We start from the raw sequence: 26,783 nt of genomic DNA, 5'->3' as shown, positions 1-26,783 counted from the left end.
TCGCTCCGCCATCGATGAGGGCAAATTTCGACTTTAAAAACTTGATAACTTAAAAACTAGGCAACGTATTAAAAAAATTAAAACGGTTTTGGAATCAGAACGGGAACCTTTATCAGTGGTAAAAAAATCGTTTTTCACGAAACGTGAAAAGCGAAACTTTAATGAAGTAGAGGAAGGGGTGAAATGTTTAGATTTTTCAGGGCTTTAATAAAAGCTACCATCATGGTTAGGAATTCTGGCTTTTGACAGGGCGATGGGAAATAAGCTTGAGTTGGCTTTAAATTAAACTTTAAAGCGCCAGAATAGAACAACGTTTAACAACGAGGAATTGAAGTTGGGAAAAGTTGTAGAGAGACCAAAAAAATCTGGAAGAGCAACAAAAACATGGAAGGGAAGAGCAACAAAACTAACGTCTTTAAAATGTGCTGTCGGGATTTGCTACTTGAACAGAAAACTGTGTTTGTGTAGAGCCGATCTTCTCAGACTTTCCAAGTAATTTTATGAAATTACTTCCCTGATTGATAATTAGTTTCAAATTACTGAAAAGCCATTATGATATTCTCAACTTTTAGCAACAAGCCCAGCATTTCCGACACACATGACTTTGAAAAAATTTCTAAATGCAATTATCAAAACCTTTTCTTGTCTATTGAAGACAGTAGATAAATGTTCTCAGTAAGAAACTTTCAACAATAACGAGTCATTCCTTTCTATGTTTAGATATCGATTCATGTGTACATTTGATATGAGCATAAAGCTTGTAATCCAGTTTTTATCTCGTTTCTTTTTCTTATTTAGTTGACAATGAGAGACATTCAAAACTTATTCATTTTTTTGCAAGCCCGTAGACTGCTAAACTGGATTGGGGGGCATGGAAAGAAATATAGCTTTTTCTTATCTGCCTTACGAAATACTGTCAGATCAAGCTGCACTTATAAGATCTTCAAACGCAATTTTTGCAAATTATTGGAAGGGGGCATTGCCCCCCTGATCCCAGTGTTTACGGACCTGTTATTTTGCAAAGTTCCTCAGGGCAAATCTCGCATGGTTGTCACCACGTCAGCAAATTTTAGATATAAAAACTAACACAGTCATACTACGCCAATGGAATTATGCCAAAAGTCCCACCGGCTTTTAGTTTGAGCATTTCAGATATCAATTTTGAAGCCTTTAGTTGTTCATCGTTTCTGGAGAACAACTGAACTGTCAATTTAGATTAATTATACGCGAGGGAAGAGTATCGTGACACAGCATGGACACATTCCGACCCACAAACTTAGAATGATTGTAAACATTTAATATTTTTCGATCCTAAAAAGCTCCTGCTCTAGATTTAGATGCCGTTATCAACGCGTGACCATGACTCCTTCACGATTCGGTGGAAGATATACGAAATTCATGGCGAACGAGGGCCGCACATTGTGACGTCAGAATGTCACAAAACTGATTCGGCTTTTGTCGTTTTTTTCTCGGAAAGGTGCAACTTTAAAGCCTTATAACTTCTAAACTAATGGGAATTTTGCAAAAACAACGACTTTGCCATAATACACGCACCAGATGCTAACTTTTTAGTCAATAAAAAAAATTTTTTTTTGGCTAGAGAGGTCCTTTAAGGAAACAATAAGTTCGAGGGTAATAATTCTTGCCACTGTCTCGAAAACAATCAAGCGTCTTACTTCATTGGCTAGGGATACAATCTTGTGTGTTTGGCAGAAATAATACCCGGTTGGCAAAAATATAATTTTGGTCAGGCTCATTCGAAATGGCCTGACCTTGTTTTGGAATTCACTTCAATGCACAATTTGTCAAAAGGTTGTTATGGCTCGCAAATTTGAGGCGAAGTGTGGTTCAATTTTGTGATACTTTTACTATAATTCGCAAAGAGGAGAGTCCAGGTCCGGAAGCTTTTCCAGTGCAAGTTATTTTCGCTCATTTGTCTGTGAAACCTTCTGGTGTTAGGTTATCAATCGATCGAGCAATCGAGCAGAACGGGAGGATAGGCCCATGTTGCACTCAGAAGAGGCAGAGTGAGGTATTGTAAGATGACTGCTACGATAATGCTACGAACGACTGTGTTTTACTGGCCCTCAAAGAACATCAGTCGTGTGGAAAGGAACTTTGTTGATATATTTGCTACCTGTCAGGCTTTTCACGGTGAAATTTGCCGCTCAATCAAAGTGAATTGCATCGATTTTCTAACGTTGTATGGACCTTATTGATAGGCTGATCATGTTTAACGCGGAGCTAGAATGTGTTGTTGCACTGCAGTTCACAATAACGTTTATTTTGTTGATTTGAGTTAATGTATCGACATATCAACTTAAACAGTGTGAATAGTATGTTGTTGACTAATGAATCATCACAAACAAAAGGTATCTTTTGTGTACTACTGTACTTGTTGAGAGCCAGGGGGGGAGAGTAATGAAAATAGGAAAATCATTTCTGTAATTTTCTTGCTTTTATTCTAAAAAAATTCAAAATTCCTTCTAAGCTAAATGATGAAATTGCTGTACTAGCCAATATTCAAAAACCAGTCATTCTGTAAATTCTACATACTTTTGGTTGACTTTTGACATTACCATATGAAAATGAAATTTTTTATAGGGTTCTTTGACCATCGCTTACTGCTGGTAGCTCATAAAATGAACTAAATATGTTGGAAAATTGTTCCAATTCCCTTGTTCCACCATGAATAATCCGTGAAAATTTTTCCATTATGAATGAATTTTGACAAATCAGAAGTAGGCTTTTTATTATTGGGCGTGGGCAAAAAGGGCGTGACATATTTTATCTGAGCCTGACCGTCCCTCCAAACCTGGCTTCGCCACTGTGGATACCCCTGTACCAAAAAATTTTTATGAAGTACGCAGCTTACGAGGCATGGCAAATTACAGCAGCCGCTACTTTGCAAATTTTGCCACACTTACAGCACCTCTACGCGACTTGACAAAGAAAAATGCTCAATTTTAGTGGACTGAGGTTCATCAATTGGCTTTTAATCAACTTAAGGATGTCCTTACGTCAGCACCTTGTATGGCCTGCTTGTTGGGAAACTATGCTTACGTCTTTTGTTTTCTATTTATCTGCTTTTACGATTTTTTAACGGATTGTTAACCCATTTGTTAACCCTCAACGTATTTTCAATAGTGCTTTCAACTCTTTAATTTATGAGTCACGCTGTTAGATGGTTTTGTTAACTTACCTACTGTACGAGAATCGTTCGAGTCGATTGTATGTTGAAATCAGACGTGAAATCTTACGAAACTCGCATTTTTTTGGAGTGCTTCTTGATCAAATGCCACAAAACGAATCTCAGCAAGAGTTTGAAAAAGAGTACTAACACTACTTTGACAAGGATAAAGAAAACTCATTACTTGTCGATGCAAGTCTAGTTGGAATTTCTGCAATCCTATCGCAAAAGCCAAGAAATTCCACTCATGTTCCACAAGTCGTCGCATATGCAAGCCACTCGTTAACTGTAGTTGAGCAGCGTTATTTACAAACAGAGAAAGAGGCATTGGCCATTGTATGGCTCATCGAACATTTTCATCTGTTTTTGTATGGAGCAGAATTTACCTTAATCACTGATCACAAGCCCTTAGAAAATATTTGTGGTCGCAAGAACTCACGACCATCCGCACGAATAGATAGATGGGTATTAAGGCCTGGTTCAAACGTCGCGCTTCTCATGTGCCGAACCTAATTCGAGAATTAAGTACATGAGGGGCGCGACGTTTGAATCAATTTGGTACGGCAGATTTAGTTAGGAGCGGCAGACTAGTTTGGATCGGCAGAGCTTGCGGAGCTGCACGGCTCCAGCACGGCACGGTTTCAAGCGTCGAACTTGTCATGTACCGAACTCAATGCATAATTATATTTAATTTATTTTCCTTCCCAGAACTCATTTCTTTCTATGAGGGCGCATGCGTTTCAAACAACTTTTTGGCGCGAAATATTGGCGCGATTTTGGACATCAAACTCAATCATGGAGTCGGCATACGCGAAGGTTTGCTGTATTTGTTCGCCCAGCACGAAATATCGCTGTATTTCTTGTAAAGTTTTTTGTGCAATAGATGCTCTATTGCAGAACTCGATGAAACAAACGCCAGTTCGATTCCTGGACAGCAAGTCGGGTATTGTACTGATTGTCATGCCATCAATGACTATGAACAACAAGAGGAGAGCAGTACTCCTAGTTCTAGGCCTGCTGGTGACCAAAAAACTGCGAGGAAGATGTCATTGTCATCTCCATGTGGGTCAGCAAGTGCAAGGTATGGCTACATAATATTTTGAATTTGATATTTCAACATTTTGTCATTGAATTGATGATGTTATGAAAATGCTGGATCATAACGTTGCCCAACAATACAGAGCAACTGAGGAGTCAAGTTTATCTCTCTCCCTGCCATCCCCAACCCCCTCTTCAATGTTGACAAAAATTCCCCAGTTCATTTTAAACAATTTATGCATTTCAACTACCAACAATTTCAGTGACCTGAGATATTCAAACTGCAAATCATGATTGTTGGGTTTGGTTGTATACATTGTGGTCTGGTAGAATAATTTTGTCAAAATTGAGCCTAGTGTTTCATTGCAATGAGGTTTCTTTCAAATAGATGAGTTTAGTCTTCAGATACCTAAGCACTATTGTTATGTTCGATTGCTTTAGCTGCATAAATTATAATTATGTATTACTCGTTACCAGCACTCCAGTGATTGATGTTGAAATGTAGTTAGAGATGGAGGGCGGATAATGTTATGTTCTGTTAATGAATAAAGATATAGCAAACGATGTTGTGTTTTAATGTTTCCAACCTGAACAACAATATAAAATGGCGCCCAAAGTGGTTGGCATGAAATTGAGTATTGAAACATGGAATCCCTCCATAAACTGATTAAGATTCGTGGAGCAAACCGATCCGTGGCAACGAAATTAGAACGAGAAGCACTTGAGCTGCTCAGCGAACCTGGAGAGCCCCGAGACGATGAACGGATTTGTCGATTAGAAACGATTTTGGAATTATTGGACTCGAAATTAAAGGAATTGAAGTTATTTGACGGACAAATTATCGATGTATTGGAAGAAGAAGAAAAGATTGATAGCGAAGTAACGGAAGCAAACGAATATGAATTTCGCATCTCTAATGCCATACGAAAGATCAAGCGAAAACTGCATCCACCAAACCCATTTTCCCCGGCAACTAGTACAAGAATTAGAAGACAATTACCAACAACACCACCGAGCGTGAGAAGGCTTTCTTTACTTACAACTACACCAATAACACCAGCCAATCCTTCCAGTGATGAACACGACGGAAATGGAAATAATTCCCTTCAAAGTGGAAGTTCGTCTTCGTCGCATGGAAATTCAAATTCGAAACTGCCAAAGTTGCAATTACCGAGATTCAGTGGCGATATTGTGAATTATTTCAGTTTTTTGGGAGAGTTTTAATGCAGCTGTTCACGAGAATACGAACATCCCAACGATAACGAAATTTAGTTACCTGAAATCATACTTGGATGGACAAGCGGCGAGAGCTATAGAAGGACTGCCTATGACCGAAGCAAACTATGAAAATGCCCTGCTGATACTTCAGGATAGGTTCGGAAAAAAGCAGATGATCATTTCGAAACATATGGACGAACTTTTGAAGTTACCAGTTTGTCAAAACGATAAACCAGCGCAACTAAGATATGTGTACGATACAATTAACGTACATGTACGCGGATTACAGTCATTAGGAATCAGTTCGGATCAGTACGGAAGCCTGTTGATTCCCGTTATAATGTCGAGGGTTCCGAAGGATATTTCCCTGCAAATTGCGAGGCATACTTCGAAAGAAATCTGGTCGATTTCAGAGCTTCTTATGATTATTAAGCATGAAGTGGAAGCTCGAGAAATGCGTGACTACATTCACATCGCCGACAATAAGGCACCGATAACAACGACAAAAATCCGAGCAACTGGGAACATGGGTACGACGTCGGTTTTCGTATCAAGGAATGCGACAAAAATATTCGTTGTTATTTTTGCTCTGGCAACCATTACGCCTCAGATTGTAACACTATCGTGGATGTTAACAAGCGGAAAGAGCATTTGTTGCGAGATGGGCGATGTTTTTCTTGTTTGAGGACAGGCCATGTCGTAAAAACATGCCCAGGTGCAAAATTTTGCAGTTTTTGCAGAGGAAAACATCACTAAAGCATCTGTGAAAGGAAGAGTAATAATAGCGGAGCAGAGTCAATGCCACCTAATGTTACTGCGATATCAAAAGAAAAGAAATCGACGCATGTTTTATTGCAAACTGCAGCAGTAAACCCGAGCACCGGAGAAAAATGCTCCATTCGCATTTTGTTCGACAATGGCAGTCAGAGAAGCTATGTGGCCGAAGATGTGGTGAAGAAATTACAACTGAAAACGGAGATGAAAGAAACCTTGAACTTGTACACTTTCGGTAGCGCTGAGTATAAAAGTAAGAACTGCAAATTGGTAAATGACGGACAGTTAGCTGTTGTTAATGCACTTTCGTACCCAGAATTATGTTCTCCGCTCCCCACCCTTGTAGAAGTAAATTCTTTCCCTCATCTACAGGGTTTAGAATTGGCAATGAGGTTGACATAGGAAGTAATGATCATATCAATGTTTTGATAGGAGCTGACCAATATCATAGTATCGTAGTGGGGGATGTAATTAGAGGAGAAAACGGTCCCGTAGCTGTTAAGAGTAAACTAGGTTGGGTGTTGTCGGGAAAATTAGAGTCGTCGAAAATCTCTCAGGATAATTTTACGTCGGCAAATTTATGTATTGAGAACCCAAGGCTTACCGAATCGGATAAGGATAAAGAATTAATTGATACACTGAAAGCCTTTTGGGAAGTAGAAAATACCGGGTTAGATTGTAACAAGTTAGTTGATAGTAACGAAACGGATAAATTTTGTGACATAAGGGTACAAGGAGATCGTTACGAAGTAGGATTACCATGGAAACCGACGGAGCCAAAAAATATGGTAAATAATTTTGAGCAGTGCAAGACTCGGTTGAACTCGTTACATTCTCGTTTGATTAAGGATCCCGAACTGATGCGAGAGTACGACGGTATATTTAAGGAGCAACTCGCTCAAGGTATAATCGAAAAGGTGCCCTCTTCGGAATTAGATAATGACAACGTTAGATTTATGCCACATTTTGGAGTTATTCGCAAGGACAGAGTTACGAGTAAGGTCAGGATAGTTTTTGATGCGAGTGCAAAAATGGAAACCGAGAATTTGTCGTTAAACGATCGTTTAGAACGAGGGCCTAATTTGATTCCGATGTTGTTTGATGTTCTAGTTAAGTTTCGAACTAAAGCCCCGGCAAAACGACTGGACATTTGCGCTGGTCACACACTGGACATTGCTCACTTGTTTAGAGTATGAACATCAAAAAAATATTGGTGGTGGCAAAACGACTGAACATTGTCCAGTGAACTTTTTCCCTGTTGAAGAATGCGGGTGGGAAAACTGGCAACAGGGCATCTCTTTACCTTTGAAAATACACTTTTCATAGGGCATCTCTTTACCTTTGAAAATACACTTTTCATAGGGCATCTCTTTACCTTTGAAAATACACTTTTCATAGCCCTAACCGTGTTATCGTATGAATTAGAGTGTATTATTGACAAGTGGCTAGGACAGCTAGGTTTATCAAAATCACCGTACTCCTGCTCTCTGACATCGCTTTCCTTATCGGAACTAAAGCTAATCTGATCGGAAGACTCGTCGTTACTAATAAAATGCCTTTTCTGCTATTGGTCGAATTGAATTTTAACGTTGTTTCCATTTCGTTCGCGGTGTTGTCTAGGAAAGTTTGTTAAAGATTTGAATAATGGAAATAAATTCGCGCCAAATCCTATCCATTACATTCATTGCGCGTGCGCGAACTGGACAATGTTCAGTAGAGTGGCAAAACGACTGAACATTTCTCTACAGCATCTGCGAACAAAAGAATTTTAATCCTGTCCACTGAACATTTTTGACTACCTTCAAAATCGACTGAACAACACTCAACATCGCTGAACAAGACTGGACAAGGTGGCAAAACGACGCAACATTTACGCTGGACATTTGTCCAGTCCATGTTCAGTGAAAATGTCCAGTCGTTTTGCCGGGGCTTAAGGTCATTGCACTTACTGCTGATATCGAGAAAGCCTTTCTTCAGATAGGTATTAAACAGGAGGACCGTGATTTTCTCAGGTTTTTGTGGTATGATGAGCCACAGTCTGCAAATCGCTCGATTGTCCAGCTGCGTTATGCGCGTTTGCCCTTTGGCCTACGGCCGTCCCCTGCTGTTTTGGGAAGTGTTTTGTTGCAACATGTGTCATCATACCAAGAGAAAAACCCTGAGATTGTCAAGGTACTCAAGGGTTTATTTGTTGACGATCTGTCAACGGGTGGAGAGACAGTAGACAAGGCTTACGAAATTTATCAACAGTCAAAAAAGGTAATGAGGGAAGGAAATTTTAACCTTCGCAAATGGAATTCGAATTCGCAGGAGTTAATAGAACGCATCCGAAAATCTGAAGGTCAAGCAACAACCGGGGGGTCAGACCCAAAGTTAGGCGAAGAGGATCAGTCTTACGTACAATCGTGTATAGGTCTTAGTGCAGATAATGAAACTGTGAAAATATTAGGGTTGCACTGGAACTCCTCGTCGGATGAAATCTGTTATGATTTTACGGAGATTACGCAATTAGCTAAAACACTTCCAGCAACTAAACGTTCACTGCTAAGATTAACCGCTAAAATATTCGATCCGTTAGGAATTTTGAGCGTATTTACGGTTAGAATGAAGGCCATGTTTCAATCGTTATGTTTACAGAAAGTAGCTTGGGATGAGGAATTACAGGGAAGTGCTAGGTTAGAATTTAATGCATTTCTTTCCAAGCTACAACAGTTAAGTAAGGTTAGAATACCAAGGTGTCTTATCAACGGGTTGAGTGTACGCTCATATCAGATTCACGGCTTCTCAGACGCTAGCGAGCAAGCCTATGCTTGTGTCGTTTATTTGCGCACAGAATATGAAAACGGAGAGGTAGATTGTAGAATTATTGCGTCGAAAGCAAAAGTAGCACCCATCAAACAGGTAACTATCCCGAAATTAGAGTTGATGGGGGCCCTGTTATTAGCAGAGTTGATGGATACAATTCGTACTGTTTTGCTTGAAGAATTAGATCCGGCGAAAATCACAAGTCTTTTTTGGGTGGATTCCTTAGTAGCACTCTGCTGGATAAAAAACAGTAAGCCCTGGAAACAGTTTGTAAGGAACCGGGTCCACAAAATTCTAGAACTAACAGACAGGTCAGAATGGAAGTTTTGTCCAGGTGTCTTAAACCCAGCAGATTTACCCTCGCGCGGGCTTTGCGGAAAGGACCTTTCAAGGAATGTGTTTTGGTTTGAAGGTCCCGAGTTCTTGAAGCAAAGAATTGAATTGTGGCCATCCATTGATATAACTGACAAGGAAGCCCACGAAATTGCCTTGAAGGAGGAAGCCAACAATTCTCACATGATAACACACACGTTGTCTAGTTCGACGGATGTTTTGAGTATACAGAATTTAGTAAACATAGAACGATTTGGGAGTAAACGTAAGCTTCTTGGCACCCTGGCTTGGGTTTTCAGATTCGTAGGAAACTGTAAGGCATCGTTAACTAACCAAACCCCCGATTTAAATGAGGAGTTAAGAAACGAAGAAATTGAACGAGCAGAATACAAATTGTTAAGTTACATTCAAAGAGAAGAATTTTCAGAAGAGTATGAATATTTGCGTGGTAAAATGGTAACCAAGCCTCCTTTAAAAGTTAAGCAATTCAATTTGTTTTTAGATAACACGGCGTAATAAGAGCGAGATCTCGGATAACCAACGCTTCTGTTTCAGATTCTACGAAAACGCCAATTTTGTTACGTCCCTATAACTGGTATTCAAAGTTGGTGATAAAAGAATATCATGCTATTGTATTGCATAGTGGCGTACGTGACACGTTAAACGAAATTCGCCAACGTTATTGGATTTTAAGAGGTAGAGAAGCAGTAAAGAAATTTAAAAGGTCGTGTACTGTTTGCATATGGATTGATAGGCACACAATTAAGTCTACTCTAGCCCCAGACCTCCCAGATTCACGTGTAGATGATGGACCACCTTTTACTAACACGGGTTTAGATTAAGGGTAAGAATCCGTCAAGTAAGGAATTAAGTAAATCATATATTTGTATCTACACATGCTTTTCAACTAGAGCCATCCATTTAGAATTGGTAGATAGCCTGAATGTACCCTCGTTTTTTCTTTCATTTCGTAGATTTTGTGCTCGTAGAGGATTGCCGCGTAAATTATATAGCGACAACGCTAAGACGTTTAAGGCTGCTTCTAAAGAGGTAAAGCAGATTTTTAATTCGAAAAACGTGAAAAGCATGATCGTAGATAAAGGCGTCGATTGGGAATTCATAGTACCAAAAAGCCCATGGATGGGTGGAGCCTGGGAAAGATTAATCAGATCGGTAAAACGTACCTTGCATAAAATGGTGGGTAGAGCGCGACTAACTTTTGATGAATTAAATACGTTACTGGTTGAGATAGAATCGGTAATTAATTCTCGTCCTTTAACATACGTTTATGATGATACAGAAGGGGTTACATATCCATTAACACCGTCACAGTTACTTTATGGTAGAAATGTTACATTGTCGCCAAATGATAGTTATTTAACAGTAATTAGCACTCAAGAAACATTAACGAAACGTATCAAATACCATCGAAAGTTATTATCGGAATTCGCCAAAAGATGGAAAAATGAGTATCTGCCTAGTCTTCGTGAGATAGCAAATCGAAATGAACTTAACGAAAGCATTGTATCGTTGGGTGATATTGTTATTGTAAAAAATGAACAGACTAAGCGTTCGTTTTGGAAAATAGGAAAGGTGGTAGAATTGAAGCCTAGTAGAGACGGTAAAATTCGTTCAGTAAAATTGAAAGTGTCTACGGATAACGGAACTACGTATTTAGTACGTCCATTACAAAGTTTGGTGCCCTTAGAGGTAAAATCAAATGTATTGACTTAATGCTTTTTTGTGTTAAAGTTGACTACAGGGGTAGCCAACGGGGGGAGTGTTATGTTCGATTGCTTTAGCTGCATAGATTATAATTATGTATTACTCGTTACCAGCTCTCCAGTGATTGATGTTGAAATGTAGTTAGAGATGGAGGGCGGATAATGTTATGTTCTGTTAATAAATAAAGATATAGCAAACGATGTTGTGTTTTAATGTTTCCAACCTGAACAACAATATAAAAACTATTCTCAAAGTTTTGTCTTGCCTTTTTTCAGCAGACATTCTACACCATCTCCATCATCATCTGCTGCAAACTTTCACAAAAGCGAAAGCCAACATGATGACTTTGAAGATGATGAAGACTCTGAGGAGGATAAATATATAGATGATTTACTGAACAAATTCAAACACAAAAATGGAAAGAAGAACAAGAGTGGAAGGAAAGCAGTCTGAGTGATGATAGCCTTTTGTCTGACATGATAGACATTGTTGTCAGTAGTGAATACTACAAAAAGAAACTGATATTCACAAACACAAAGAATCAAAAAAATGGTGCCATCTATGGTAATGTGCTGGAGGAGCTCAAAACACGTGCAAGTGCAAGAAACGAGACAGTTCCTTTCACAGCAGTGCAGCTACGCAATAAATTCAAAAAGGCTGTTGCAGAGTGTAAAAAAGCTGCATTGACTATCAAGTCTGCAACTGGCATCAAAAGATTCCAGGATGAAAAGAATTATGGCTCTTGGTTCAACCAATTGTTTGGGCTTGTCAAGACACGGGATTCTTGCCAGCCAGAACAGGCCATTGAGCCATCTGCTGGTACTCCATCGCCACAAGATGACAGTCCTGAGAGCTCAGCATCAGTGCATTCAAATGAGAATACGTATGTGCCAATAAATCGATCAGGCAAGAAAAGAAAGAATGATGAGGTCTTACATGAGATTCTTGGAGTTGTGAAGAATATGCTGGAAAAAGATCCAATGAAAGATTATGTACAGTTTGCAAGAGAAGAAGCAGCAGCTGCAAGACAGCATGAGATGCGAATGATGCAAATGTTCATGGCTATGCAGCAGCCTCAACAATTACAGCAACCACAGCAACAGCAACAACAACTGTACAACATGCATGCCACTAATGCAGCAAGGTTGAACTGTTTTTTACAGACTATTTTGAGAGAGAAGCACATGAAGATAATCATGCAAACTATTGAAGTTAAAGCTGTATTTTAGCAATTAACAGAAACAAAACAGAACGTAGCATACAAATTGAATAAAAGAAATGTGAAGTGTTTGGTGGGCTGCAATATTGTGTTAACCTAGATCATCATGAACCAAATTTTTCCATGCAGCCAAAAGTCTACCTTAGATCATAAACCTTTCCCCATTGAAATTTTTATTTTGATGCATTAGCTAAAAAAGCATTTTTTCTGTAAGAGTCTTGCAAAAGTGATAAAATCCTTAACCGCTTCAGTATTTAAGCCTTCCCAAAGTTACAGGAACATAACACCACATGTACCTGTAATTTTAGTGAGGCTATGGTGCCAAAGGGGTTTGGTTGAAGGTTGACTCCAATACAAAATCTGACAGAGAAAATCTTTACATATCAGACTTATGAACTAAGTTAGACTTCTGGCTGCAGCTAGACAAATCTATTTCACAATGATGGGATGGCTAAATCTGATGTTACAGTCTACTATTTTTTTACTCGCCCAGTATGTTTACAAATGATTTAAGAAACTAAATGAAACTAAAACAGAGTGTAATACAGGCTTTTCATAAGCAATTCAAAAGAAACTCAACTTAATGCAGGCTTTTGCTTTAGTAATGGATGGAAAGAAAGTAAAATATGATACTCCCTTTGTATAAGTGAAGAATAGAAGCTATAGAAAGAAAAAGTACAGCGGATCCAAAGAGGTCTGAATCATGCGAGTCTGACTGTCTGTTTTTGATAACAAACTTTTGGTTAGTGCAAAGTTGATAAAGCAATTCACTTTAGTGCAAGAATTATAATGCATTCTCTACTGATTTTGTGTCAAAAATGTTTGAATTTTTGGCAGTTTTGATCCTGGTCTTTTTACTCTGAGTTTCTTATGAAAACAACCTGACACTTTGCATATTAAGGGACCATCCATAAAGTACAGAGAGGGGTGAAAGCAAAAGCGTAAGGTGCATACAGGGGGAGAGGGGATTTGACAAGTGCGTACGTACACACTTTGACTGTTTGTAATACAATATGTTATACAATTAAAATTTTCAAAATTGCCTCCATGAATTTCATTCAATTAATTCCATTGAACAAGATCACACATGAAAAATAGAGGGCTAAAATTTGGTAATTAACTGCATATGAACTTTAAGGATAGCTCCTAACTGGTCAACTCAACCACTATTAATCAAGAATTTTTGTCTTCTGTATTTTAAAACTTGTCTTTTACTTGTCAGTGTCTCTTTCCTTCTCTGCCCAAAATTTGGCTGTGAGTGTTGTTCTGATTTTATTGGCTTGCGAACATCCTTTAGGTTCAAATGATTGTTTTTGGGAAAAGCCAATGTGGAGGATGTCCCGAATTTGTTGACGATCTCTAGTCTCATTTGTATTGTGGTCAATGCTTAAATCCAACTTTCTTGGGATAGTGTCGCCCATCCCAAGACAAATGTTATGCAGTACCATACAAGCAAGTGTGTAGTTCTTGACTTCTGTATGGGCACTCTCGGATTTTCTCATAAGTATGCGCCACCTTCCCTTCAGTTGTCCATATGCACCTTCAACCACCATTCGGGCACGGCTAAGCCTGTAATTGAAATATCTTTGTGAAGGTGTCAAAACAGCATTTGTGTACGGCTTCATCAGCCATTTTTCAAAAGGAAAGGCAGAGTCCCCAATTATTAGTGGGGGTATCTGTACACCGTCCAATCTGTTGGTAAAATCGGGCAGAAATGAACCCTCCTTTATTTTTTTCCAAAGACAGGTTGACAGCAGAATAATTGAATCATGAGAGTTGCCAGGAAAGCCGCAACTGCCCCACAAAAATCTGTATTTGGCATCCACCATAGCCATGAGCACCACAGAATAAAAATTTTGAAGTTATGGTACTCTTTACACGACTCTAGTCCCCCAGGGGGACATTTTATTGGAATATGGCAGCCATCTACAGCTGTCCAGCTGTAAGGAAACTGCCAAAGTTCTTCAGTGTCAAGCATTTTCTCTATAAATTCTTGACTTGTTTTTGGCATAAATTTGTTGATGCAGTCCTCCCACATGCACTCAATTATAGCCTCGCACACTTCCGAGACGATCATAGAAACTGTTGAAACTCCGACACCAGCCATTTCAGCAATTGTATACAGGTAATCACCTCGCCCAAGTCGATATAAACAAATTCCCAGCCGACATTCGGGAGAGATCTTCACAGATTGTTTCCCTAACTAATCTGTGACAGATCTTCGAGAGGATGAACGCGAAAGTTGCTCTTGAAGCACGGAAAGTTTTTTTAAATCGAGCATCTGAGTATATACTCCAAACAACATTCCACCATCCTCGGTTACGGGGCAGTCTTCGGCATGTTCTCGTCGTTTTGATGCGGCCCATCGTCAGTCTCCTTGCCGTTGTCAACAATAATACAGCAAGCAATGCTACTTCGATTTTCTTCTTCTGAGCTCTATTTCCTTTCTCAATCTTTTCTCGGCTATTCGCCGTTTCCCCTTGCTTTCATTCATCAACTTTCTCATAAAAATAAAATTTGTGTTGTTGGGAGCCATCTTGAAATATTTGAGATTGCGCGCCTCAACCAAGATACTTCATGTAACAATCCTAAAACCCATTTGGCGCGATATCATTAAGTTCGACGTTTGAAACGGGAGTCACGCTAAACATGCTCAAGTGTCGCTTCAAACAGAGTTAGGCGACACTTGAGCATGTTTAGCGTGACTCCCGTTTCAAACGTCGAACTTGATTATGTCGCGCCAGATGGGTTTTAGGATTGTTACATAAAGTATCTTGGTTAAGGCGCGCAATCTCAAATATTTGTTTGAAACGCATGCGCCCTCCAAGAAAGAAATGAGTTCTGGGAAGGAAAATAAATTAAATATAATTATGCATTGAGTTCGGTACATGACAAGTTCGACGCTTGAAACCGTGCCGTGCTGGAGTCGTGCAGCTCGGCAAGCTCTGCCGATCCAAACTAGTCTGCCGCTCCTAACTCAATCTGCCGTAGCAAATTGATTCAAACGTCGAGCCCCTCATGTACTTAATTATCGAGTTAGGTTCGGCACATGAGAAGCGCGACGTTTGAACCAGGCCTAACTCCTTTAAAGTTATTTACAAGTATTGAGCTGAAAATCCTGCAGACTTCTGTCCAGACACCTCTGACATGCCTCTATTGACTGTCACCATGACACAGAAGAGTACATCAAAATCATAGTGAGCAGGAGTGTCTCAAAAGCGATGACACTTAAGGAGATATCCGATGCTACTAATGAAGACAGAGTTCAAAGGGACTTGGTGCAGCCATTCGTTCCAATCGCTGGAACACTGACAATGTCGAAAAATATCGACCATTTAAAGATGAACTTGTCGTAATAGGCAGGGAATTCCATGTAAGTGACTGAATTTTTGCCTAACCTCCAATGTTATTACTGATTTCTACTAAATCGACCCTGTAGATTACAAATCCAAGATGGGTCACTTTCGATTTTGACCGGAAGTGCCTTAATTTGATGACGTCAGACAAGAAATTAATCATTCTACCTGCAATTTCTCGGTTTCCTTACGCCCATTTTCAAGAATATTTGCATATTTTGATTCAGCACCACAAGGGCTATCGATTCATATATATATGTATTAATTTTTACTGACAAAGTTATTTTTATAAATTACGTCATCATGATATAAAACGATTTTTTGCTTGGACTTCATTTATTTTTTGTTACCAATTCTTAGTATACCAAATTGGGGGCAATTTACCCCTTACCCTCTCGTTCTGTTAATTACTGAAACAATAGTTTATCTTGTTCTTCAAGAAGAGACTTGTTGTGGGACTGGGGTATATTGTATGTTTATGAGACTGTGTCAAGCTCGGTCATACAGAAAAGGAAGTCAAACATTTTTTATAATAAATTGTCTGTGTAGAATTCAGTACTCAATATTCATGATAATTAAGTAACTTTCAGTACTTAGACGTGTCTACTGTACGCCTATGTTTCTCATAAAAAACTGTGTATTTAGTCTTCGAAAGACTTTTGAATTACAGCTAAGACAATTTCATTGTTACGCAAATGAAAAACAGTTATTTTGCGTTAATTGACTGCTTTTTCCGGAAACGGCAAAATTTCCAATCCTTTGAAAAATCAGAGAACATTCAACACAGGAATTTTTCTGTTGTAAGTTCAAAAAGCATACATGTGCTTGTAAACTGTGACTGACTAAAGCAGAACAGTTTTGGCAAGAAACATGGCCTCAAGTAGGTCTTTTCTTGCTTTGCACGATGAAGAAGAAAGAAAATGTTTCCTTTGTGGACATTTTATTAAAGGAGGAAAAGTGACTAAATTTAAGAGTGCAGGTTGGGCGGCTTTGAAGGAAAAGGCCCAAAGATGGTCTATGATAAACATTGTTGCAGGATCTGCAAACAAAGCGGCGGAGGGGGGGCATTACTACCGCAACATGTGACTTCACAAGAAGACTTCCAATGCTTTAGTTCAATTTTGTGCCCAAAGCTTAACTGCAAATTACGAAAAGGTGGATCACACTTTGATTCAGTTTTCAAATATTTAAGGGGATATGATCACAGACGTATTCAACGGAGAAACAAAAAGAAACGCTGGTCCTTTTAGAGCTGGATTCAGCACTAGTCCAAGCAACAACAACACTTGGATTAAACGACGCACATACATGCCAAATTACAGTTAGCATTAAGAGAAAAGATCAATATATCTACTTCTTTAGTTCACAAGAAACAAACACCATCTGGAAAAAAGATGCATGTTGCTCATGTGAACGCTCTCAAAGACAAACTGACAAGCTATCAAATCGATCCATTTGCAGATGGTCCAGCCAGGCATCTAACGACTGGCTCAGAAATTGACAAAAAAGTTATTGCAGGTTTGCTAAATGCACCTTTTTTGGGAAATGACAAGTATTTGCAGTTCATAGATTAAAGACTTAGATCGTAAAAGGAACTGTAGATTTCTTTCAGCCGATAAAGAAGGTTATGCTACCAACAGGGCTAAAGAAGGAAAAGAAAGTTCCTAAAGTAATGACCGTATTAAAGCAAGATAGACAAGCGTTTGGGACAATGCTGAGCAATTCAGTGGATCTTCACATCGCCTCCAAGTACCCACTAACTGCTGTTCCACTTAGCATTGCAACACCGGAAGGGGAGATCCACCAGTCCCCTAAAAATGTTTTCAGAAACTTTATGGTGGAGGAATCAAAGTCAGTGACAAATGAATGTCCAAAAGATGCACGGTGGTTAATTGATGGTATGGCGGCCGTACGTTCTGTTAAGGCAAAGGAAACCTACCGTAAATGGCTTATTTCATTATTAAACTTTGTTACGCCATCTGCAGCTGCCAGCCCCTTGTCGATTGAATTCATCAATGATACCTACCGAAGTATAAGTGCGAAAAATGGGACAAGGTTTAAAAGAGGCAATACACCACAGCGTACTCACGTACAAGCGATCGACCAAAAAATACTCAAAGGTAATTCATGGTCAAGCTTTATCAACCATATCGAGAATAAAAAGGACTTGATACGATTAGCTAGTCAATTCTTCCGAAGTGAAGAGGGTAGGCGATCTTCGAAAATGCCATTGGTTTTTACGGAGCAGGAACAACAATGGGAAATAGCTCGTGATGGTGCTTCAGAGTCTTTTGAATGCAACCATGAAGAAGCCGACTCTAGACTTCTTTTACAGGCATGTGAAAAAGATACAGTCGTAGTGGTAGTTGCCAAGGACACAGATGTGTGGTGAACTGTTCTCGTTAGTATTCTGTTTATATGCATTTTCACGTCCTCTTATTGTTCACACATAATTACCATTGTTTTAACGCATTTTAGTTTTGTTATGGGGTGTGATAGTTGAGTTCGTAAGGATCGAGGAATGAAATTGAGTTAGAGAAATGAAAGATTTGTTTATTGATTAAATTCTCAAGCGGTGAGTTTGTTCCATTTATTTTATGTATATAGATATCTTAAAGGGCCTCCATAATTGGTAACCACGACGTCTTCATTGCATTTGTTTACGTTTGATTTTATCCTTGCGCCATTGTTTACTTCACACACCAACATCATGTCTACTCCCGAAACTTCCTCTGAAACTCCTTCAACTTCCACTACGAACATCACTTCTGTTAGTCTCAAGCTACCTCCGTTCTGGCCTTCCGATCCTTCTATTTGGTTTGTACAAGTTGAGGCTCAGTTTCAGACACGCAATATTACATCTCAATCGACAAAATATCACCATGTCATTTCCATGCTTCCGCCAGAAGTTGCTCAAGAGATTCGCGACATATTACTTAATCCACCAACTTCTCAACAATATGACTACCTCAAGTCCGAGCTTATCAAGCGTACGTCTGTTTCGGAGCGAAAACGTCTTCATCAGTTACTAGTAGCAGAGGAACTCGGTGATCGAAAACCCACCCAACTTCTTCGCAAAATGCGACAGCTTTTAGGCAATGCAGAGCTCGAGGAGCGTATTCTTCGTCAGTTGTTTCTCGAACGTTTACCGACTAATGTTCAACCCATCTTGGTTTCCTCTGCTGATACAATTTCCCTAGATCAACTTGCCACTCTTGCTGATAAGATTTTAGACGTTACTTCATCGTCACCTTTGCTGTCCCCCCTTTCTGCCACGGCAACACCTTCAGTTTCAACAAGCGATTTACAAGAGCAAATTTCTCAGCTAACCATTGCTGTACAGGCTTTACAATCTCAAGTTTCCTCTCGTGGTCGTTCTCCTTCTCGTCGCTCCAGTTTTTCATCTGGTTCTCGTCGCCCCTCTCGCAGTTCAAGTCGATCTCGCCACCCTAATTCTGAATGTTGGTACCATTGGCGTTTTGGTGTTAATGCAAGAAAATGTCAGTCACCATGTTCTTTCCGCTCATCGTCTTTGGGAAACGGTCCCACCAGCGATTAGAGGCGGCCTCTTCGTCTGGTTCCTCCGCTCACAGTCGTCTTTTCTATGTTACTGACCGAAAGACTGGTACTCGTTTTCTTGTTGATACAGGTGCTGAAGTTAGTGTCCTTCCACCTTCTTCACAACAGCGTAAATTTCCATCAAAGATCACTCTTCAAGCTGTCAATCATACACCTATTGCAACTTATGGACAAAAGTCAGTCACTTTAGATCTTGGTTTACGCCGTATTTTTCCATGGGTATTCATTCTCGCTGACGTGCCTCGTCCAATCCTTGGTGCCGATTTTTTAGCCAATTTTGGTCTAAAAGTGGATCTTCGTCACCACAAACTTCTTGACACAAACACTAACCTCACCATTCAAGGCCTTACAACCCCAGCCACTTCACCTTGTCCCATTTTTGCGATATCGACTCTGGCTACGCCTTATCAAGATCTTCTAAAAGAGTTTCCAGACATTGTTCGTCTTTCAAACAAAGAAACTGCCATAAAACACACTGTGACGCACCATATTCGCACTGAGGGTCCACCTGTTTTCTGTCGTCCACGAAGACTCGCTCCAGATCGTTTTGCTATCACCAAGTCGGAATTTGATCACATGCTTCAATTAGGCATCATTCGTCCTTCAAAGAGTAGTTGGTCTTCTGCACTTCACATGGTTCCAAAACCCACCCCAGGTGACTGGAGACCTTGTGGAGATTATCGCGCATTGAACAACGTAACCATCCCAGACCGCTACCCAATACCCCACATACAAGATTTCTCTTCTTCTTTGCATGGTAAAAATATATTCTCAAAAATCGACTTGGTTAAAGCGTATCACCAAATTCCTGTTGAACCATCCGACATTTCAAAAACTGCCATAACGACACCTTTTGGCCTTTTCGAATTCGTGCGTATGCCTTTCGGCCTTCGAAACGCTGCACAGACTTTTCAGCGCTTTATTGACGAGGTCCTGCGGGGCCTTGATTTCGTCTATGCCTATATCGATGATGTTCTAATTGCAAGTGCTAGCGCAGAGGAGCATTTACATCATCTCCGTATAATTTTTCAGCGTTTCCAAGACTACGGCATTGTCATAAATCCATCAAAAAGTGAATTTGGATCTGCTTCATTGGATTTTCTGGGTCATCATGTTTCTGCTGACGGTATCAGCCCACTCTCCTCCAAAGTTCAAATTATTCAAGATTTTCCACCTCCAACATCATTACGCTCGCTACGTGAATTTCTTGGCCTCGTCAACTTTTACCGCCGTTTTATACCAAACTGTGCAACACTCATGCAGCCATTAACTGATCTTCTAAATGCTCGTCACACAAAACAGCCTTTTCACCTCTCTGAGTCTGCCTGTACCGCATTTACGGCTGTCAAATCTACTTTAGCAACCAAAACTTTACTCCGCCATCCAGTCCCTAGAGCTCCATACAGTCTGATGACTGATGCTTCAAATATTGCGGTTGGTGCCGTACTTCAGCAATACATAGATGGTACCTGGCACCCTCTGTCCTTTTTCTCAAAGCGATTACAACCATCGGAAACAAAGTACAGTACTTTCGGTAAAGAATTACTTGCAGTATACCTTTCCATTCGCCACTTCCGTCATATTCTTGAAGGTCGTCAGTTCTTCATTTTAACGGATCACAAGCCTCTAATACATGCCATTTCTTCAGCATCTTCTCGTCATTCGCCTAGGGAGATTCGACATCTGGACTTTATATCGCAATTCACAACAGATATTCGACACATTAAAGGTATTAAAAACCCTGTTGCTGATGCCCTGTCACGCCTTGATATTAATTCTATCCATTCATCGATCGATTTCTCCCAACTTGCTGATGCACAACAATTTGATGAAGAACTTTCGCAGGTAAAAGCATCCACATCCTTACAGTTTTGTGACATTCCGCTTCCATTGTCGAACAAAACGATTCTTTGTGATACTTCTACAGGAAATCCTCGGCCATATGTTCCAGCTCTCCACCGTCGTGCTGTCTTTGATAGTTTACATTCTGTTTCACATCCTGGAATTCGTGCCACACAAAAACTTATTACGCAGCGTTTCATTTGGCCTGGCATGAACAAGGAAATTCGCCAGTGGACCAAATCGTGCCTTAATTGTCAACGTTCCAAAGTTCAGCGTCATACCGTTACTCCTTTTGCCACTTTCTCGTGTCCTGACGTACGTTTTGATCATGTTCACCTGGATCTTGTTGGCCCTTTGTCGCTTTCCAAAGGTCACCGTTATATTCTCACTTGTATCGATCGTTTCACGCGTTGGCCTGAAGCAATACCACTACCAGACATCTCAGCAGAAACTGTTGCACGCGCCTTTGTTCAACGATGGATTGCGATATTTGGTGTTCCTTCTACCATAACTACGGATCGTGGTGCTCAATTTCAGTCCAACTTATTTAGATGTTTAACCCAGCAACTTGGCACCAACCACATCCATACAACTGCATACCACCCTTCTGCTAATGGTCTTGTGGAGCGCTTTCATCGTCAATTGAAGTCTTCCTTGAAAGCATCGGATAACGGCCTTAATTGGACTGACTGCCTTCCATTGATAATGCTTAATATTCGTTCCTCTTTTAAATCAGACCTTAGCTGCAGCCCCGCTGAACTCGTTTTTGGAACACAACTTCGTCTCCCTCATCAATTTTTTGCTCCATCATCCTTGGCTTCTCTAGATCCGAAAAATTACGTTGACCGTTTACGTCGGTACATGTCAAAGCTACAAGCTACGCCAACCCGGTCTCATACAAATCGCTCCTACATTCCTGTTGATTTGCAGTCCTGCACTCATGTGTTCGTTCGCGATGACAGTGTCAAAGCTCCCCTTCAACCTCCTTACCGTGGCCCGTTCCGGATTCTTCGTCGTTTTCCAAAGTACTATACACTGGACATCAATGGAAAACAGGATACGGTATGTTTGGACAGGTTAAAGCCAGCCTTCATTGATATATCTGCTCCTCCAGTTAAGAGTCGTGACGAAACTGTTATTCCTTCGTCTCCAAAGGAGTCCGATGTACCTATCCGTAAAACTCGCTCTGGACGTCATGTTCATTTTCCAGACCGTTTTTATTCGTAACTTGAATATCTCTGTTTACTCTTTTGCACCTTTAACACTTCCTTAATTATGACATTTATCGTTCGCTTTATCGCACTAGCTCTCTAGGGGGGGAGCTCTGTGGTGAACTGTTCTCGTTAGTATTCTGTTTATATGCATTTTCACGTCCTCTTATTGTTCACACATAATTACCATTGTTTTAACGCATTTTAGTTTTGTTATGGGGTGTGATAGTTGAGTTCGTAAGGATCGAGGAATGAAATTGAGTTAGAGAAATGAAAGATTTGTTTATTGATTAAATTCTCAAGCGGTGAGTTTGTTCCATTTATTTTATGTATATAGATATCTTAAAGGGCCTCCATAATTGGTAACCACGACGTCTTCATTGCATTTGTTTACGTTTGATTTTATCCTTGCGCCATTGTTTACTTCACACACCAACATCATGTCTACTCCCGAAACTTCCTCTGAAACTCCTTCAACTTCCACTACGAACATCACTTCTGTTAGTCTCAAGCTACCTCCGTTCTGGCCTTCCGATCCTTCTATTTGGTTTGTACAAGTTGAGGCTCAGTTTCAGACACGCAATATTACATCTCAATCGACAAAATATCACCATGTCATTTCCATGCTTCCGCCAGAAGTTGCTCAAGAGATTCGCGACATATTACTTAATCCACCAACTTCTCAACAATATGACTACCTCAAGTCCGAGCTTATCAAGCGTACGTCTGTTTCGGAGCGAAAACGTCTTCATCAGTTACTAGTAGCAGAGGAACTCGGTGATCGAAAACCCACCCAACTTCTTCGCAAAATGCGACAGCTTTTAGGCAATGCAGAGCTCGAGGAGCGTATTCTTCGTCAGTTGTTTCTCGAACGTTTACCGACTAATGTTCAACCCATCTTGGTTTCCTCTGCTGATACAATTTCCCTAGATCAACTTGCCACTCTTGCTGATAAGATTTTAGACGTTACTTCATCGTCACCTTTGCTGTCCCCCCTTTCTGCCACGGCAACACCTTCAGTTTCAACAAGCGATTTACAAGAGCAAATTTCTCAGCTAACCATTGCTGTACAGGCTTTCATTCCATTTATTTTATGTATATAGATATCTTAAAGGGCCTCCATAGATGTACTAGTAATACTTGTGCATGCTTATGCCATTGTCAAGCCATCTTCAAAGTGGTTTATGAAAATAGATCACGAGAAATATGTCGACGTTGCAAAAAGTCGCAAAAATGCATTTAACCCACATTCACGCAATCTCAGGGTGTGACACAACCTTCTTCTTTTCTGGTGTTGGGAAAGTCAAGCTCCTAAAGAAAGTAATGAAGAATCAAGATTCACTAGATCTCTTAAGTTCATTGGGAGAGTCTGAAGAGTTGGATTTGCAGAGTATCAAGGATATCATGGTTTTTGTCCAAACTGTTATGTATTCTGGAAGAAGGGATGAGTCGTGTGTGGACACAAGAGTTCGCTTGTATAAAGCCATGAAAACGAAATCATCGCAGTCATTGCCTCCAGACCCCGACTCAATTCATCAAGCAGTTAGACGTGTCCATTATCAAGTCTATTGGTTAAGATTTGCAGAAAAATCTATTCAATCCATATCTCTCGAGGATAACGGTTGGACTATTGACGTTGCAAAAAGTCTGGTAGAGCCTGTTTGGTTCACGGGTGAGTTGTTGTTTTTTTTAATCAACGCGTCTCTGTGTTAATGGACCACTCCTATTCGACATTTAAAAAAAATCATTTGTACCTTACAGAGCCATTATATTTTAGGTGAACAAATTCCATCAACATTTGCAGCGTCTTCAGCCCTATCATTATCATCTGAGAATGAAGAAACAGGACAACCAGCTCCTCCTGCTCCAAAACGGCGACGAACAAGGAAAAAAGCAGCAATAAGCACAAGCACCCGTGAGTGTACCGCGAAATATTCAAATAGTGAAGAAGAACTCGGTACTGAGATATCTACAGAGAGCAAAGAGCTGGATTATATATTTTTGGTGACTCCTCGAGCAGTGATAGCGAGTTGGAAAGCGATGAGTTTGTCTGGAAGTCTTAAACCACAATTCTTGTACATACGGATTGGTATGGTCATAGATAATGGAGGGAGGTCGTCCTTCTATTATCTATAGTATGGTAGATTTAGAAAAATTCAAATATAATTTGCTGTAATTTCCATTGCTGTGACTTCGAACTTGACACAGTTTTCATAAGGGTAGGCCTAGTTGCACAAAAACAAGCTTCAACAACGCTTCTACATGAAGGAATGCGTTTCTGTATCATAAAACACATGTTCGTAACAAAAAATAAGTGAAGTCCAAGCAAAACATCGTTTTATGTCATGATGACGTCATTTCTAAAAATAACTTTAGGCAAAAATTCAGTCACTTACATGGAATTCCCTGCCTATAAGTACAAACAACATTATATTGATAGGGTTAAGGATAATCCTTCTAGAAAGCCTATAGAAGCAAGCGATTGACATTGCCCACGAAACACACCAAGGATCGTCAAAAACCAAAGCACTACTACGAGAAAAGGTAAGGTTTTACGGGATACAGGAACTTGTTAAAAAACGATAGATTCCTGTCTTGCATGCCAAACAGTAAATCTACCATCTCCGCCTGAACCAATTCAACCGTCTGCTATGCCAGAAGAATCATGGCACACAGTACATGTTGATTTCAATGAACCACTGTCATCTAATAATTATCTACTTGTCGTAATAGATCGTTACTCACGTTATCCTGAAGTTGAGGTTATTCGTTCAATGACAGCATCTGCTGTGATTCCTAAATTTGACAAGATATATTAAAGTCAGACAATGGCCCACCGTTTAGCAGTGATGAATTTGCCAGATACCTCAAAGCATTAGGAATTACAGACAATCTTGTTACATTCTGTTGGCCCCAGGCCAACGGTGTCGTTGAACGCTTTAATCAGCCTTTGAGTAAGACACTCCAAACGGCAGTTGTGAAAGGGAGGATACGGAGGCAAGAGCTTAATCGATTCTTGCTGCAGTATCGCACCACTCCACACACTGTCACAAAGGTTGCACCATACGAGTTATTGTTTAATCGGAAGGTACATGGAAAACTTCCCATAATTGACAACAAAGTGGTGATAGACAGACACAAAGAAGCAAGGGAAAACGAAGAAAGAGCCAAAATTGTCACAGACAACAAAAGAAATGCTACAAAAGCACAATTATAGTTCGCGATACAGTAGTTGTTAGACAACAACGAAGAAACAAGCTGTCTACACGGTTTAATGAAACTCCATATACCGTTATCAGCAGAAAAGGCACTCGATTAGTTGCAGAAAATGATAAAGGACATCGAATTACCAGAAGCGTGTCCCATTTCCAGAAGTTCAATGCAGACAAAGTTAACCTTGCAGATGAAAGAAGTACAGATTCAGAAGATAAAGAATACAGGTCAAGAACAGGAAATAATGATAGCAAAGAAAAGGAGCAAGTGCAGGGAATTGAAGCCCAACAAGAAAGGCCAAGAAGAGAAGACAATGACGTTCACCAGTAAGGTTTAGTTATCCCATTCCTTAACAGCTGGTAACATTAACAAACGTTTTTGATTGACATTTACTTTCTAATTTCTTTACATACATACCTAATTTTTTAAAAAGGGGAGGTGATGTAATAGTGTACTGTGCTTATTTACTGTACTGATATGCCCCTTATTATAACGGACTCATATACGTGCATGTAATCATTTACGTAGTTTTGGATTGAATTGAATCATGAGTTAGTTGTTGGTGTGTTCTGTTAGAGTTGAATCGAAAGTAAAATGAGAGTCTTTTATCTTGCATCCCCCTGCGGTAATCTATTACACTTGGTCTTGTGCTAAGAGGAGAGGCAACATCAAAGGCATCATCAGTTGATTGTTTCCTTTCTGTGAAGCTCTTTCGTAGTGATGTTCGTCGTGTTTACTTCGGCATTTCTTATGAAACTTTGCCTTGTTGGTATACACTTGCTTCATCTGTTAGAGTGCTTTTAGCAGCTGGTCAAAGCTTTTTTCCGACTTCTTTTGACAAATTAAACAAATAGCCCAATTGTGCAATGTGTGATACCAGCATGAAACTTGGCGGAGATAGGCAGTTCGTTAAGCTTAGAAAGACAGGATGTGGACCTAACCTGACAGAAGCCCCTTTATGCTATTTTTAGACTAGGGTAATAGGCTCTATCCTTCCAATCAATTTTGAGTCTGAAGCGTCGAGGTTTAACATAAAGAAACTAATTAGCAATAATGTCGCTCATTACCCTTTTAAAATATTTGAAGAGCACAAAATTTTTGAGAAGAAAGAAAGTCCAAAGTTTATTATAAACAATTGCAGGTGTCCAGTTGATGCTGTTTGTAATCATGTATGAAGTTTTACGTAATAATTAATCATTTTCAATTGTTATATCGAATTGAACAATGGCTACTGAGCTCTCATGAGCAAGGATGATGACGCTGAAAGTAAATGACCCCCT

General features: G+C 39.9%; 2 protein-coding genes and 1 pseudogene across 2 annotated transcripts; 2 read left to right on the top strand and 1 right to left on the bottom strand.

Moving 5' to 3' along the window:
• Positions 1-4,873: 4,873 nt before the first annotated feature.
• LOC135684356 (uncharacterized) lies at positions 4,874-11,536 on the top strand. The gene is made up of 8 exons (XM_089108915.1): positions 4,874-5,345; positions 5,434-5,976; positions 6,312-6,473; positions 6,593-7,410; positions 8,198-9,789; positions 10,333-10,531; positions 11,111-11,220; positions 11,359-11,536. The coding sequence occupies exons 1-8, from the start codon at positions 4,874-4,876 to the stop codon at positions 11,534-11,536; spliced, it is 4,074 nt and encodes a 1,357-aa protein (XP_088965041.1).
• Positions 11,537-11,559: 23 nt separating this feature from the next.
• Positions 11,560-12,312, top strand: LOC135681566 (uncharacterized). The gene has a single exon (XM_089108920.1). It carries the CDS (start codon positions 11,560-11,562, stop codon positions 12,310-12,312), a length of 753 nt encoding a protein of 250 aa, XP_088965046.1.
• Positions 12,313-13,513: 1,201 nt separating this feature from the next.
• Positions 13,514-15,675, bottom strand: LOC135681565 (uncharacterized; annotated as a pseudogene).
• Between the last annotated feature and the right edge of the window lie 11,108 nt (positions 15,676-26,783).

The sequence above is a fragment of the Rhopilema esculentum genome, chromosome 6 (assembly GCF_057945365.1).
Source record: "Rhopilema esculentum isolate cy_ngs chromosome 6, ASM5794536v1, whole genome shotgun sequence".
NCBI classification, from domain to species: domain Eukaryota; kingdom Metazoa; phylum Cnidaria; class Scyphozoa; order Rhizostomeae; family Rhizostomatidae; genus Rhopilema; species Rhopilema esculentum.
This window is presented reverse-complemented; position numbering and strand designations above follow the sequence as displayed.